We start from the raw sequence: 16716 nt of genomic DNA, 5'->3' as shown, positions 1-16716 counted from the left end.
CCAATAATATCTAGGTTACCCACAATAAATCTGACCTCACTACCACCTTGAAAGCATTTTCCAACTTCAAAAGAAAACGTGTCCTTTGGCTGTGCCATAAATTAACCCCGATTCCTGAAACGTTAGTTATGTATTGATTCACTAAGGAAGAGAGTACAATGTAATTGTGTTCAAAATATTCTCTTACAGATCAAATTTTAATGCCATTACCTGCAGTGTTCCTGTAGGAAAGATGATACTCCAGTGGGAGTATAAAAACATTTTAACCAAAATGAAAACTACCTGTCTTGACTGTTTTAAAAAAAGGTCAGTGAAGGAAATATGATGCAAACAGGGCCATTATTGGACTCCACATTTTTATAAACTGTAACTTTTATAACAGGATCACACACCTTGTGAAAGCCACAGTCTAGAAAAGGAAAAAAAAGCATGAAACTATTACATTTGTTTGATTGATTTTTTTTTTTTCGTTTCGTTTTTATTTCACACGCCATCACTGTACATTCAAACACAATTCCATGAGGCACAACAATCATATACAGGACGCATGAAATGGGAACCCCAAATAAGTTACTAAAAGCTTTTCAGAGGGGGCCCGAAAACAAACACACAACAACCAACACACCTCCAAAACTCATCACATCAAAAGGAAATCTCTGATGTGTCAGTTTTTTTCCTGACAACATTCCAATTTCATTGGCAAATGTATATATTTTGCAACTGACCCTGTCTGCAGACTTGAGTGAGCAGCAACACATACATTTTCATGGCCAGTCTGACTACTATGTTTATTTGAAAATTGTTTGTTGCAGCCATGAGTGAGTGCGGGGCTGCAGGTTGAGGTGGTGGTGGTGGGAGAGGTTTGTCCTGGATGTCTATTCATTTGACACCAGAGTGATATCAGGACATCACACAATGAGACAGGACCAGAGTGGGCAGAAGAGGAAGAAAGAAGCAGTGCAACGCAGCTGTGACAAAAAAACTACTGTCCATTGATTATTTGCCAAATATATTTGACTAAAAGGGGAGTTTAGATTTCTACATCATCATGTTTGAATTTGTCCAAAAGCATTTATAGACAATTTGAAATCATTGATGTCAGGACATGATCAGGAGGCTTGCTGTTCCCTGGACAACAACAAGACAAGTTCTTCTCTTTCCTGCTGAAGCTCTTCCCACTTCTTCTGCAGCTGTGTCTTTTCCTTCTGGACCTCTTCTCTTTGTCTACTCAAGTCTTTGGCTTCCTCTAGCTGTGCTTTCCTCAGTGACTCAATCTGCTGCCTCTCTGCAGCTGCCTCCCTGGCATTCACTGCACGCAGATTCTCGAGCAGCTCCCGCTGATGCTCCACAGCCCGAGCTTCCTCCTTCTGCACTCTCCTCAGAGCTTCTATCAGCTCCCGCTCTCTCCTTAACACACTTGTTTTTCCTCCAGAAGCTCTTGAAACTTTCAATTTGCCTGTAATAGGGAGGGAAAGAGAAGGCCAAATGTGTAGACTCATTAGTCTCACATTCTTGGACACAGTAGAACAAACAAAATAAAAAATAAAAATCTTTTTTGAAACTTGATATTAATTTGTATTAAACATGTATTAGAGTCATCCACTCAACTCACATTATGTGATCATGAGATACCAAATTGTTTTCTTAAAATGACTGAAAAATTACAAAACAAGTACTTGAGTAGTACTGAAATAATGTTCGATTGGATGATGTTTTATTGTCAGCTACTGAAAGCTGGTGTCAAATTTGTGGTTCACAATCTTTTTTTCTTATTCTTATATCAGACAGTTCCTAATTTAAATCTGAATTCTGCTAATTGTGTACTGTACATTGAATAATATGTTAGCTAGGTTTGGGCTTAGACAACATGTAATATTTGTCTTCTGATAAATGAAATGTGTTAAAAACAACATATTGTATATTTTACCTATTCAGCAAGATGTCATTGAAAAAGTCTGTATGAATGTTATACACAAACAGCAGTGAGCTATAAAACCTTACCAGAAAACTGTCTCTGCTTCTTTGGCGCCCCAACAGTTTCGGGTGGTGTTGATGTGTCACTGTTAGCACTTGAGCCCTGCGATGAGTGGGGTTTTGATGGGTGCTGTTTGACTGCTACCAGCTGAGAAAAGACCCCCGGGTGTCTATTTGACAAGTGGCGATGCAGGTTGCTGGTGCTGCTGCCTTTAGAGCACTGTAACTTCTTCATGCAAATGCGGCAGCGAGCAGCAGCCAAACTGTCCAGGTACTCGTAGTGCTTCCAAACCAAGCTGTGTTTATTCCGTCTCTGTTTTACAGAGCGGTCATCACTCTCCTCTTCATGTGTCATTTGTTGTGCTAGACATCCTTGTGCAGCTTCCAGGATGCCATTAATGGCAGAACTATTATCAGCATCCATCACGGTGGTGTGGGTGTCAGAGTCCTCCAGAGTCACTTCCACTAAAAAGGAGGAAACCAAAAAAGAATTAGGACTGCCACTAACAATGCATTATTGACTAACATGTTAATAGGATTTTTGTTTAATAGATGTGTCACCGTTAGCATTTGAGCTCTGTGATGAGTGGGGTGGTGATGGGTGCTGCTTGTCTGCTACAAGCTGAGAAAAGACCCCTGGGTGTCTATTTGACAAGTGGCGATGCAGGTTGCCGGTGCTGCTGCCTTCAGAGCACTGTAACTTCTTCATGCAAATGCGGCAACGAGCAGCAGCCAAACTGTCCAGGTACTCGTAGTGCCTCCAAACCAAGCTGCGTTTATTCCGTTTCCGTTTTACAGAGCGGTCATCACTTTCCTCTTCATGTGTTATTTGTTCTGCTAGACTTCCTTGTGCAGCTTCCAGGATGCCATTAATGGCAGAATTAATATCAGCATCATTCACTGTAGTATGGATGTCAGAGTCCTCCAGAGTCACTTCCACTAAATAACAGAAAAACAAAAAACGTTATATTATATATATATATATATATATATATATATATATATATATATATATATATAATATAACTATGTCAAATTGCCAATGATCTGCATTGTTAACATTACAAAAGGTGACAACACAGCTTTTTCAGCAAATTTACTACTTTGAATTTACACTCTGTATGACATGTCAATATAAAGGATGTTGCCTTGCCTTCAATTAATGAAACACTTAATTTTAGAAAGCATTTTATTGGCACGATAAAAAAAACTATTGTGACTATAATAGAAAACCAATTTTTAGTGCAAATGAGATGGATAATCAATTATATCAAAACAAATTTCACACAAGATTTTTTAAAGAACAAAGAGTAAAACAACTTAAAGTTTCAGAGGTAGATGCATAGCTGTGAGTCATGATGGATGACTTGTACCACTTTGTACCTTACATTAGGTGATTATAGTTGCTGAGATACCAAATTGCTTTCTCGAAATGAGTGAGAAAATGACAACACAAGTATTTGACTGGTTGAGTAGATAATTACTGAAATAGCGTTTGATCGGATGATGTTTTACCTTCATTTTTACTTTTCCAGTTGGATGATAAAGGAAATTTACAAGGAGAAATATATAACATTACTACAACTGTATGTTGAAACTCTGACCATGATGATGCATGATTTGCTTAAAAATCAGGGTTGGGTACCTAGCCTCAATATCTTTTGGTACAAACTCAAATCTGTCCATAGCAGTGGAAAGACACTGTCAAGTACTGAAAGCTGGTGTTAAATTTGTGGTATACAATCTTTCTTTCTTATTCTTATATCAGACAGTTCCTAATTTAAATCTGAATTCTGCTAATTGTGTACTGTACATTGAATAATATGTTAGCTAGGTTTGGGCTTAGACAACATGTAATATTTGTCTTCTGATAAATGAAATGTGTTAAAAACAACATATTGTATATTTTACCTATTCAGCAAGATGTCATTGAAAAAGTCTGTATGAATGTTATACACAAACAGCAGTGAGCTATAAAACCTTACCAGAAAACTGTCTCTGCTTCTTTGGCGCCCCAACAGTTTCGGGTGGTGTTGATGTGTCACTGTTAGCACTTGAGCCCTGCGATGAGTGGGGTGGTGATGGGTGCTGTTTGACTGCTACCAGCTGAGAAAAGACCCCTGGGTGTCTATTTGACAAGTGGCGATGCAGGTTGCTGGTGCTGCTGCCTTTAGAGCACTGTAACTTCTTCATGCAAATGCGGCAACGAGCAGCAGCCAAACTGTCCAGGTACTCGTAGTGCTTCCAAACCAAGCTGCGTTTTTTCTGTCTACATTTCACAGAGCGGTCATCACTCTCCTCTTCATGTGTCATTTGTTGTGCTAGACATCCTTGTGCAGCATCCAGGATGCCATTAATGGCAGAACTATTATCAGCATCCATCACGGTGGTGTGGGTGTCAGAGTCCTCCAGAGTCACTTCCACTAAAAAGGAGGAAACCAAAAAAGAATTAGGACTGCCACTAACAATGCATTATTGATTAACATGTTAATATTTTTTCTTATCACTGTGTCACCGTTAGCATTTGAGCTCTGTGATGAGTAGGGTGGTGATGGGTGCTGCTTGACTGCAACCAGCTGATAAAAAAAAAAAAAAAACTGGGTGTCTATGTGAAAGCATTTTATTGGCACAACAAAAAACAACCATAATGACTATAACAGAAAACAGATTTATAGTGCAAATCTAAAAAATATTTCACATAAGATTGTTTTTAAAGAACAAACAGTAAAACAACTTATCAACGTTTCAGAGGTAGATACATAGGTGTGAGTCACGATGGGTGACCTATACCACTTTGTACCTGATGCGGCGTTATCTTGGTCATCACTATCGTTGTGACTTCGTCGTTGTCTCACATCCTCGGCTACTTGCACCCATGGATGATGTGAATTTAAGTGGCGGCGAAGATTGTTTGTTGACCCTGCTTTATATGATAAGTTTGATCTGCAAATATTACACTCCGCTTTATTGTTACCTTTATTGTGAAGTGCATCCAAATGCCGCTGCGTTTGAGTTTGGCCCATTTTAATTTTCCCAAACACATCTAAGATCCATCACATCTCTTGTTCTCATGTCTTTCTATCTACGTTTAGCAAAAGAGAGCGGATCTAGGGTAGGCAAGAACGACTCTCACCACGTAGTGCTACGACTCGGTGCTCTATCTATTGTACCAAAAATAGCTGTTGAAAAGAATTGGATGGTTCTTGTAGGGTATTTGCTACTGTTCACAGCTGTTCACTGAGCGCTTCTTTAACCGTCTATGGTTGGTAGAGGTAGTTTCCGTTATCAGCCTCATCGACGGTTTAACAAAAATATACACTATCGTTCAAAAGTTTGGGGTCACCCAAACAATTTTGTGTTTTCCTGAAAAGTCACTTATTCACCACCATACGTTGTGAAATGAATAGAAAATAGAGTCAAGACATTGACAAGGTTAGAAATAAGATTTGTATTTGAAATCAGATTTTTTTTTTACATCAAACTTTGCTTTCGTCAAAGAATCCTCCATTTGCAGCAATTACAGCATTGCAGACCTTTGGCATTCTAGCTGTTACGTTGTTGAGGTAATCTGGAGAAATTGCACCCCACGCTTCCAGAAGCAGCTCCCACAAGTTGGATTGGTTGGATGGGCACTTCTTGCGTACCATACGGTCAAGCTGCTCCCACAACAGCTCAATGGGGTTCAGATCTGGTGACTGCGCTGGCCACTCCATTACCGATAGAATACCAGCTGCCTGCTTCTGCTCTAAATAGTTCTTGGACAATTTGGAGGTGTGTTTAGGGTCATTGTCCTGTTGTAGGATGAAATTGGCTCCAATCAAGCGCTGTCCACTGGGTATGGCCTGGCGTTGCAAAATGGAGTGATAGTCTTCCTTATTCAGAATCCCTTTTACCCTGTACAAATCTCCCACCTTACCAGCACCAAAGCAACCCCAGACCATCATATTACCTCCACCATGCTTAACAGATGGCGTCAGGCATTCTTCCAGCATCTTTTCATTTGTTCTGCGTCTCACAAACGTTCTTCTTTGTGATCCAAACACCTCAAACTTGGATTCAGCCGTCCACAACACTTTTTTCCAGTCTTCCTCTGTCCAATGTCTGTGTTCTTTTGCCCATCTTAATCTTTTTCTTTTGTTGGCCAGTCTCAGATATGGCTTTTTCTTTGCCACTCTGCCCTGAAGCCCAGAATCCCGCAGCCGCCTCTTCACTGTAGATGTTGACACTGGTGTTTTGCGGGTACTGTTTAATGAAGATGCCAGTTGGGGACCTGTAAGGCGTCTGTTTCTCAAACTAGAGACTCTAATGTACTTATCTTCTTGCTCAGTTGTGCAACGCGGCCTCCCACTTCTTTCTCTACTCTGGTTAGAGCCTGTTTGTGCTGTCCTCTGAAGGGAGTAGTACACACCGTTGTAGGAAATCTTCAATTTCTTAGCAATGTCTCGCATGGAATAGCCTTCATTTCTAAGGACAAGAATAGACTGTCGAGTTTCAGATGAAAGTTCTCTTTTTCTGGGCATTTTGAGCGTTTAATTGACCCCACAAATGTGATGCTCCAGAATCATGCTCAAAGGAAGGTCAGTTTTGTAGCTTCTGTAACGACCTAAACTGTTTTCAGATGTGTGAACATGATTGCACAAGGGTTTTCTAATCATCAATTAGCCTTCTGAGCCAATGAGCGAACACATTGTACCATTAGAACACTGGAGTGATAGTTGCTGGAAATGGGCCTCTATACACCTATGTAGATATTGCACCAAAAACCAGACATTTGCAGCTAGAATAGTCATTTACCACATTAGCAATGTATAGAGTGTATTTCTTCAAAGTTAAGACTAGTTTAAAGTTATCTTCATCGAAAGGTACAGTGCTTTTCCTTCAAAAATAAGGACATTTCAATGTGACCCCAAACTTTTGAACGGTAGTGTATATAATACTCATATGTGTATCTTACATAGACTGTGGTTAGTTTACGGTATCTTATAATGTTACATACAAGGAAAAAAAAAAAAATGTCTGTGATAAATGTAGCTAGCTAGCTAGCTATGATTACGTTAATCATCACACAGCATTACCTCTGGGGTCCAAATTACGTGTCGCTAATATTCAGCGTTGATAATGTATTTTCCATTGATTTGTAGTTTACAAATTATCGGTTTTTACTAAGATGTCAAGCTACAGTTATCGGTTACTATCATAGACAGTTAAAGAAGGTTACTATTAGTGGCGTTAGCTAACGTTAGCTGTTATTTTGATGCACAATACCCCACAATGCATTGCTGCCGCCTAACGTCATATCCGGGATCTCATTCCCATACATACTTCTAATAAAAATAAAATGTGTTTTTCAGATATTGTTGTTGCTAGTTTGATTGTTACACAGTCGGTAAAAGGACAAGGGATTTTTTTTTGTTTGTTGAATTTGATTATAAATATGGGATTACATGTACCACAAAGGAGTATGATAATGCAGTTAGATAGTATGATAGTCATCTCCTTTGCTTTACTTCATCAAAGGGTCACTGTCCTTTTGATACCTGTTTTCTGTATTATGTTTACATCTGTAATTACAAGATATAACCATTATTAAATGTTTCACTTGTCCAAAATATAATAATCGTATAACTGATATAATTTAGAAAACAGCTAACAACATATATCCAAATAATGCAAATGTATAAAGATTTTTTGCAGCTTATTTGGTCTGCATTTAGGGATGTGCTAAAAAAAAAAATCAACGCAAATATATCAAGCACCCTACTAATATATGGCATTTTGAAATTATGGCCATATATTGCTAGTTAATGATAATTTCCAGCAAATCTGCATTTTGAAAACAGGCACAGTAAAGTTTTTCCATAAACTGTATATAAAGTTCATGAGGAATATATGAGTTTTTTGCATAAAAGTTCAAAGTTATTTCCAGCAAGCATATCCTGTTGTTCCCACGGCTGCAGCACAATGCTCCCGTGGAGAAATGGTAATTCCTATGGAGATGAGGCATTATATAATATAATGCATCATGCAGTTAACATTTTAAAAAAGAATATTCTGTCTGATTATAGGAAGTCTCGTTTTGCCGGACACTCCACCAAAATGAGCAGGGTCTGGCTACTCCACATAGCCTTCGGAGATGGGAGGAAAACGTGCTCTGGTTTAATTGTTTTTCTTTAAACCAATCAGAATCGTCATGGGCAGCGTCATGAGAGAAAACTCAGATTGGACAGATAGTCCAGCTTGCTGTCTCAATTTACCCTGCAGAGGTCTGAGGAGCAGTTAACAACAGTCCTCATAAATCCACCAGATTTAAAATTCCAACACAAAGAAAGTAACGGAGAATACATGCAGGGCAGAATTTTCCAACGTCAAGGATATAAACTAGATTCTAGGTAAAGATTGGGATACTGCTAGCTCAGTCAGTGACACAACTAACCAGAGCAGAGTTACAAAATACTAGAGATTATATTAAATATATAAACATCGTGCAAACAATTTTACTGTAGTGAGTGAAGAACTGTATATATTATCAAGAGATACTTAACATCTGTGTTGTATGGTTTTAATACAGGTAAAGACTGATTTTATCTTTACATAATAAACTGCAGTCTGACCAAAACGCTAAATGAATACAACTGTATTTATTTAGGGAAATATGCACCAGGCAGATGAACAGTACAGTTTCCCAACTTAAATGCAACACATTGTGCTCAAAAAGCCACATTATCAATTAAAACACTAAACCTAAACAAGATAAATATTTCAACAGAGATTCACAGGCTGAAAACCCAAACACTGAACAGAATAAACGATGGGAAACTTTCCCCACACCAAGACATAAATAAATACAAAAAGGCTTCCTTATACAGACACGTTACGTTAAGTTTTACAGTGAGCCCTGTCTATTAAATATGTGGCATTTTATCAGTTATCAGTGCAAAAAAACAAACAATAAGGTTAGAATGTATTTTAACAGTGTGGGTTATTTAACATCCTGCAGGCAAATGTGATGCGTTTAAAAAAAAAAAAGACACTTAATGTAAACTTTGTTTTTGTAAAGCCCTGTTAGGATAGCGTGAGGTAAGTGTGTAACATGTATGTTTCCTTATTTGCAGATCCTGCGTGGGTCTAAGAAGGAAACAGACCAATCAAATCAAACCAGCACACTTCTTCACTTCCTGTCTCAGCTGTAGGAACCCAGTATCATTCAGGATACTCAGCAGTACTCAGATGCAGTGAGTGACTACAATGACGGTAAACTGTTTAACACCTTCTTCTCTTGGTCTTAGCAAGTTAGAGAGGCACACATTTATACTCTCGCGCATGTCAGATCCAGTGGTTCTACTCGACAAAAAGATCAGTAATATTTATGGATAAATGGTGTACGGGGGTGGATCTTGGCTCCACTCTCTGGATTTAAACATTTGTAATAACTTTATATGCATGGATTGCATGAAGCAAATTCTTGTAAAAGCATACATTTACTTCAATGGTTAACACATGTATACAAACCTTTCACACAGTTTTAAACTAAATTTAGTTATCAAATACCCTCGGGTTTCGCATCTAAAAGTTTTGACAGTTTAACAAGAAAAAGGTCACTAATCTGTAATTTCTAAGACAAGCCTGTTTCTGCTAATGTAAAATAATGTGATACACCTAAAATCTAAGCATCGTATGCTCATCCTGTGGAAACTCGACAGGTGGCTGTTAAAAGGTGATAGTTTCCTTCTTCAAAAGTCAGTTTCAACGGTTGACTAATTACCATTGGTGAATTTTCATTGGAAAAAAGTACCAAACAACTTTCTTTGAGGCATAATCCCCTTTCCCTCTGTCTTTCCATATGTTTGTTCCAGTCAGCATTTACCCAAAATATAACTCAAAAACACTGCATCATTGTTGCACTAGTCTGGCATTGCCAGACCTATCTCCACAGCGCTGTGTCATTGCTGGAGTATGGTCAGGCTGCATGAGTTAACATTCTAATAAAGGGAAAAGAAACGCTCTGGCTTGTTCATATTTCTTTTTATCAATCACAATCATCATCGACGGCACTAAGCCCCGGATGTCCTTGCAAAATGGATAGCAGAAAGCCTGCACAGTGTAAGTAAGCCAGACTAGTGTTGCCCTATCGTCCTCATTAAAACTTCTTAAAGTAGTATATTTTGATAAAATGATGACAGAATGTAATGAACACATGGATGATGCAGGAGTGGTTTTGAAATTTTGTTGTTTAGATACCTTTTCCCCCCCACTATGAAAACATGTCACTGCTGAAATCCACTATAGCTGTCATGAATCCCAGCTCACTATAGCTGCTTCGTCTGTGAAGGAGACTTTTCAGTTTTCCTACCTAAGGGCGTGAGTGATACTCAAAATTAAGATTTAAGATGAGTATCACTATAGAGTTGGGCATTTTGAGGGAGCAATGCTACAAATTTCACTTTTCATTATTCAGTTTTCTATACAGCTTATTTACTCAATCCCTGGTATCTTATGTATGCCATGGCATGTCACAACATAAAAACCTACAAGCCCCTCTTGCAATCTTTATATGTATGCTTATTACAAATTCCCCCCAAAAATTAAAATTAAATAAAAATCACTCTGCACAGCTCCATTATTCTTATTCTGAATTTTCCAAAGGCTGAGCTCCAATTGAGCATCGATTGAATTCTGCCAGTTGCCACACTGCAGACAATGAAACTGTTTTGTAAGTCAAATCATCCTCACGCTTTGATATGCACATTCATGTCAGAGCTAAAAACCTTCCTTTCAGAATAAGGTGCTATTTGCGTTGGGAATAAATTAACACCAAAACACATCTCAATATTATAAACAATAGAGGTTAAAATGTTTTCTAGATCTGACTGTACATTGGCTTTTAATTAGAGCCAAACAACTAAATTCACAGCTTGGCACAACTGGTCATGACCCAAAACTGGGATGCACATTGTTTCAGTAGCGCTGATGCCTAGTCAAACATTTATTGGTGTATTGTAATCTTCAACTGTGGCAAACACTTTAACTGACGGTATGGTGACTTGACATGGAAAAACTATTAAAAGAAAAGAAATATCAAATTAGGAAGAGATGTGCTCTTGTCCAATCACAGATGAAGTATAAGCTGTTTGATCTCTGATCTCTGATTATCAGTAAAATACAACAGCCTACATGTTTTAAAAAGAAGAATAAAGAAACACAAATAAATCCACACATGCTGCTTAAAGTGAGGATAAAAGGTAATTTGATACAAGAAACTTTGCCAATATTTGACAATGGTGGTGCCTTGGTAACAGGTGACGCATAACAACCTTATTTTGCAGGAACTTTGCAGTCATGACTCCATGACTTCAAGCTTTAATAAGAATAAAGAATGTGTCTACGTTTTGGCATGGCACAGGTAATAAATGTGTAAATGGGACACAGGTAGATGTTGACACAGCTATTATAATATTTTATGTAGAGAATCAGAATAATGGAGCTGTGGTTAAAAAATTTAGTGTAAAAACACAGTTATGTTTTAAAAAAGGAAAATATTCTGCTCAAAATGGAACAGAATGTGAAAATGCAAAAAGTAGTCATGGGTAAATGAAACTGCCTCAGCAGCTGAATTAAAGGTACAACATTCAGAGCCCAGTTTTGTTAGACATATGTAGTAGTTGCACTGGCTGTATAAATATATTCAGTTCTTATTTCTCTGCAGAGCCTCACACAGGTTGTGATTCGGATCTGGCTCCTGACTCATGATCTCAACACACTCCCATTCGCCACTACAGCTGGACCGCTTCACCGCCTCGACCACCGTCTGCACATACAGACCATCCTCAAATGTTGGCGCCATGGCAACCGATCCTCGCGCCCATGACCTGCGCTCCTCGTGAGCCTGAAAAGACTGTCTCAGTGCCTTTACCATGGAGCTCAGCCCCCGCAAGTGAGGCAGGGGCATGTCTTTTACCTCTGGTCCTGCCCACCCACTGTCGCTTAGCAACAGCTCCTCACCTTTACTCCCATTGCGTTGACCATACAGCTCTGTTCCCCTGGCAACCAGTCTTCCAGTGGATCCAACTACCATTACCTCGTGCACAAATGACCCTGGCATGTTGAAGTTCAGGGTCACAGTGCAACACACACCACCAGAGCTAGAGCCAGTACCACCCATCAACATTTGGAAGAAGCAAAAATCATCGCTGGTGACGCGGCGAATGCCTCGGATCAAACCATTTTGTTGTACAAAAGTCCGCAGCAAGCCATGAACACGATGGGCTCGTGTCCCGGTTAGGTAACTTAAAAGGTCAATGATGGAAGAGCCGGCAGTGTGCAGACCGCCTCCTCCCATCAACTCCTCACATGTCCAGCCGTACGACTGATCCAGGAGGCTGGGGCCATAGACTCTGACATCACACACCTGCATTTCGCCAACATATCCCTCCATCAGCAGTCGGCGCATTGCCACAAAAGCCGGCAGGAAGCGCAGGGTATTACCCATAATGCTGAGCAGCTGTGGGTAGTATCTGGCGGCAGTCACCATCTTGAATGAATCCACAGCTGTTGCAGCTTTCTCACACACAACATTCTTACCTATACCTGCAGAGAGCAAGGGAAAGGAAGGGATTATCAATATTAAGATAAAACAGAATGGAGTGCTATCTGGAGGTAAAGTAAAATAATAATTTTACATTTCAAAGATACAATATGGTAAATTTCCCACTCTCACATAAAAACCTTTTCATGGTTGTTGGTTAACTTGTATTGCAGCAACAAGAAAGGTTAAACAATTGATTTCCTTCTTTAAATGTATCCTTTATTATGCAATTGAAAGTGGTGAGCACCGTGTTCTCTCGCTATGGTTCTTAATCTGCCTTAAACTAATAATAAAGCTTTACACTCAATTGATGTTTTACACGCACTCAGTTGCTACCTCCGTTTATATCATGGAGGGTAAACAAAATTATAGAAACGGCTCTCTGCATAACGCAGTACAATATAAACAGCATAACAAACCAACTTGCAGACTCCAAAATGAAGCCATAAAGTTGTTGTATTAGACTGTGTTTGTTTTAGCAAGGTGTACCTTTTTAAATGGCAATTGAGTGTAAATTAATTATGATTGGAAGGTGTGGGGTGGACTTGGTGTCTCAGTGCTCAGGCAGAGTTGATGGCCTTAAATGCGAATAAAAAATGAATAAAAAAAAAAACATTCAACATTCTACTACAACGACATGTGATAGCAAAGAGGGTGTGTATAGCTTGTAGTCCCTTTGGTGGAGACACACTCAGGAAGTTGCAACTAAAACAGGAAGCTGAGGTCAACACTCAGGAATTCCATCAGATACAGTAAGTTAACATTATAGATCAACTCTCCTCTGATACGACAATGTGTTGCTTATGTTTGCTTCAATGTGCTGCTAACTGATACAAAATGTGGGGAATTTCAAGTTATTGTCGGTAAAGTTTGTTTGGGTTTTTTTTTACCTGAAATTGCTATGTTCCCTGTTGTCACAGCGATGATCATTACCATTCATCACATCTCAAGGATAAACCCCGAGAAATACGTTACAGAAGAATACAGCACTGCATCTTTTGGGAAGTACTGTCATTACAGTCAACAATTTCAAATCTTTTCCAGAGTCAACCTGCCACGCCCAGCTGGGTCAAGTCACATTAGCAGTTTATTTAACTAAGAGGGTAATAAAGTGTCAGCGGAAACTGGAATTAAGGATCTGAACCTGGTGGGTTAGGAAGAAAACTGAATATCCTCAGATATTCTCTTTGTGTTCATTTAGCAATACAGTAGATTTTGTGGCTTGTGATGGAGTGACTGCATGTAGGTTTAGCACAAATGTTCAGTGAAAAAAGTGCAACTTATGCACTTTAAATATGCCCAAGGTTTTTGGACAGGGCAAGCTGACAAAAGTTTTTAAAAAAGTCTGCTGTTTGGTGGCCTATAGCTCAATGAGTAAGTGCGCTCGCCCCATGTTGGCTGAGTCCTGTAGCGGCCTATCCACTGTCTAATAAAAAAAAAAAACTAAAATATTAAGATTTAAAAAAAGTCTGCCCTCTTACCCAATGCTTTGACAGCAATCTGTCTGGTCATTGAGGGTGGGATATAGATGCAAACAAGGTCGACATCTTGGTGCAGCAGGACGTCATCAGATCGGCTAGTGTGAAATGGGATGCCATGCTCCTTTGCTAAGCAGCGCGCTTCTTCTTCACTTCGCCCCCAGAGTGCATGAACCTCAAAGCCTTCAGCTTTCAACAACGGGACCAGCACTCTGGCTGTGCTGCCCGTGCCAAATACACCGACTCCTGGCAACATGACAGTGCCACTCACTGCGCCCTTACGTGTAAACCATGGCCAGCGTCACCAACATTCCAACAGCCAACAATTCCCTTGCCTGTCAAGGCCTTGACTGTTTCTGGAAATCAAGGAGAGCTTACTGTACCTGTGAAATGAAAGAAGAGACTATAAGTGACGTTGACAAAATCAAATATATTTTTTTATGTAATGTTCTTTCCACTTAAACTTTAGGTGAGCAATAATGACCATGCATGTAAAAGCATACATTGATCCTGAGCAAAAGGAGTTAAATGAGTTTAAATCACTTTAGTGTAATGCAGGATGTAAGACATTTAATCTATATCACAATGTTAGGATAACCAAAACCAAAGACAATCACTTGTCTCATAGCATAATGTGTATATTATCTAGTGTATGTACCAACAAACAGGACAAACGTGTCCAATGGAGATCTAGACCAGTTTTTCCTCATCAGCAGTTGCTGACAGCTACTTACATTGTGTCCTACTACATAGTTAACATACCATTCTGAGATGTTCCACACCCACCGAAAGTCAACGTCACCTGTACCTCTGTCGCAAGTGAAATTTATATCCGTGTTTGACTTTATCCGGGTTACACACAGTGGCATTTATGTACATCAACTTGCACACAGAGCAACTGTACTAATAAAACAATTGATCCTAATAACATTAGGTTAAATATGAAATAGTGTGTAGCTCAGATCACCGGAGGTCCTCACAACTCTCCACTTACCTTCGGGGAATTCCTGATCTAGCTAACTGTTGGTTATAGAGCTGCGACTGTTGTGTTGATTTTAGCCGTCCATGTAATTGCTGTTAGTGGGCTTGTGTAATGGGCAGCACCGGCTCAGTGTTATCCATCAGTTCTTATTTTGTCTAAACTCTAATGACGTTGTGAAAGACTATACATGTTTTGTCTATTTATAATATTGTGAATATGTATATACGAGATAAGATGTGAGGTGAACATTAGAGGAAAAAACAGGAAACTGGCAAGTGCTAACAGTGTGCTTCACTTGCCTCCTTGTAGCCATCACTGCACAACAACAGACTGACATATGCGTGTGTGCCTGTGCACCTGCACTATGAAGCTTTGAGGGAAATAAGCTTTTGCACGCTGCATCACCTCATGGCACAAACAGCGTGGCCAAACCAACTCACATTTACCAGGCTGGCAGTTGTTGGAACCTCACTCTCATACTGGACACCACTGGAAAGTAACCGAGCCGTGCTGTGAGGCTGTCGGTCAGATAACAAACATCCTACAAACAAAAGAACAAAGCCATGCCGCATGAAATGATTACTGTCGAGATCAACTGCAGATGGGCATTAGTGTTTTTTTGGTTACGATAACACAAACTTGCGAAAAGTGTCCACTACTTTAAGGTGTATATGATCCGGATAGCTAAGGTTCTCACGCACAACCTAAGCTGATAACGTTAGCTAGCTAGCACGTTCAGCTAGCCCGGGCCAGACAGCCGCAAACCGAACTCAAAAAGATCCGTATACACGAATGTACTTTACAGAGTTAATATCTTAAGTTAATTTAACTGTCTTTAAACTTGTTATAAAAAGCAACCCATCATGAAATGTAACATTAGCTACCTACTGTATTTAACGACAACATCAACAGCGGCTGAAGGTGCTCAGCCGGGGCGCTGCCCAGTTGCTAATGGTAACTTCAGTAGCAACAGCAGGACTGCGGGAGGACCAGAGATACTACAAGAGGCTGGAGAGGCGGAGAGTTTAGTAGGATACACAGACGCATTTAGCAAGACGCGTAAATATGACTTTGGTTAAACACACGTAAAGTGGTTCCCTGTGAAACATGTTATTTTGTAGATAAAGCTAATTAACGTAAACGCTATTTAAATAAACGTATGTCACCGATATAGGTCTGCCTGTGGAGCAAGTACATTCTTTGATCGGGCACCGTGTTTACCCATGATTCAGTACGCCAGTCTTGACACCGCTGACAGCCTGACCATTTAAAAAGTAGGCTAACTTTATACCGTTTTTTGTTTTTAGTTAATTGTTGAAGGTATTTCCATAAGTTACATTTTAAACGTTATGTGGTACAATTGCTCAAAAAATACATTTAAACACGCCTATCGTGGGTTCTTCGGAATGAATGGTAGCCTATGGTATGGTTTGGTTCTGTATGAAGTGTACATTCCGCCCCTTTTTCTAGAGGGGTAGGGCCCAGGGGATGTTTAGGGGGCGATGGCCGTTCAACAGTAGATTCCATAGAGGTGGTAGGCTATACAGTATTTCAAAGATGGGAGCCAGCAGATTAATTTAACATGCAACTCCACACTGTGTGTCAAGTTTTTCTAGTCATAAATCATAAATACATATTAATTAATTGATTAACTTTTCAAATAAATAAATAAGAGCTAATATTCCCTTTCAAACCTACAA

At 39.5% G+C, this 16716-nt stretch overlaps 2 protein-coding genes across 12 annotated transcripts; both read right to left on the bottom strand.

The window, feature by feature from the left end:
* Positions 1-504: 504 nt before the first annotated feature.
* LOC116691134 (uncharacterized) lies at positions 505-7227 on the bottom strand. 7 transcript variants are annotated; one of them, XM_032518519.1, is made up of 6 exons: positions 4775-5457; positions 4490-4550; positions 3960-4397; positions 2536-2913; positions 2002-2439; positions 518-1456 (listed from the first exon to the last, which is right to left on the bottom strand). In XM_032518519.1, the coding sequence occupies exons 1-6, from the start codon at positions 4796-4798 to the stop codon at positions 1110-1112; spliced, it is 1686 nt and encodes a 561-aa protein (XP_032374410.1). In that variant the 5' UTR covers positions 4799-5457; the 3' UTR covers positions 518-1109. The 7 variants fall into 7 exon arrangements, with proteins under 7 accessions (XP_032374434.1, XP_032374439.1, XP_032374427.1 ...); XM_032518536.1 differs by lacking the exon at positions 4490-4550 and having other exon boundaries at positions 513-1456; positions 2002-2054; positions 2529-2913; positions 4775-5460; XM_032518510.1 differs by lacking the exon at positions 4490-4550 and having other exon boundaries at positions 514-1456; positions 4020-4397; positions 4775-5461.
* A 1366-nt stretch (positions 7228-8593) lies between these two features.
* Positions 8594-16264, bottom strand: gfod2 (glucose-fructose oxidoreductase domain containing 2). Of its 5 annotated transcripts, none has more exons than XM_032516947.1 (4): positions 15901-16264; positions 15457-15557; positions 14038-14417; positions 8594-12558 (listed from the first exon to the last, which is right to left on the bottom strand). In XM_032516947.1, exons 3-4 carry the CDS (start codon positions 14288-14290, stop codon positions 11657-11659), a joined length of 1155 nt encoding a protein of 384 aa, XP_032372838.1. In that variant the 5' UTR covers positions 14291-14417; positions 15457-15557; positions 15901-16264; the 3' UTR covers positions 8594-11656. The 5 variants fall into 5 exon arrangements, with proteins under 5 accessions (XP_032372838.1, XP_032372829.1, XP_032372856.1 ...); XM_032516938.1 differs by having other exon boundaries at positions 15905-16264; XM_032516965.1 differs by having other exon boundaries at positions 15463-15557; positions 15905-16264.
* Positions 16265-16716: the final 452 nt, after the last annotated feature.

Source organism: Etheostoma spectabile, chromosome 1 (assembly GCF_008692095.1).
Source record: "Etheostoma spectabile isolate EspeVRDwgs_2016 chromosome 1, UIUC_Espe_1.0, whole genome shotgun sequence".
Classification (NCBI taxonomy): Eukaryota; Metazoa; Chordata; class Actinopteri; order Perciformes; family Percidae; genus Etheostoma; species Etheostoma spectabile.
Note: the sequence above shows the minus strand (reverse complement) of the source record. Positions and strands in the feature narration are given on the sequence as shown.

Bases quoted from the DNA above. Each gene is read 5' to 3' on its own strand.
- LOC116691134 (XM_032518503.1), bottom strand. From the start codon at position 4,997: ATGGGCCAAACTCAAACGCAGCGGCATTTGGATGCACTTCACAATAAA. The intron at 2,440-2,535 runs GTGACACATCTA...CCTCCTTTTTAG, and splicing joins ACAGAGCTCAAATGCTAACG to TGGAAGTGACTCTGGAGGAC. The intron at 1,457-2,001 runs GTAAGGTTTTAT...TCCCTATTACAG, and splicing joins GAAGCAGAGACAGTTTTCTG to GCAAATTGAAAGTTTCAAGA.
- gfod2 (XM_032516947.1), bottom strand. From the start codon at position 14,290: ATGTTGCCAGGAGTCGGTGTATTTGGCACGGGCAGCACAGCCAGAGTG. The intron at 12,559-14,037 runs GTAAGAGGGCAG...TGCTCTCTGCAG, and splicing joins GATTGCTGTCAAAGCATTGG to GTATAGGTAAGAATGTTGTG.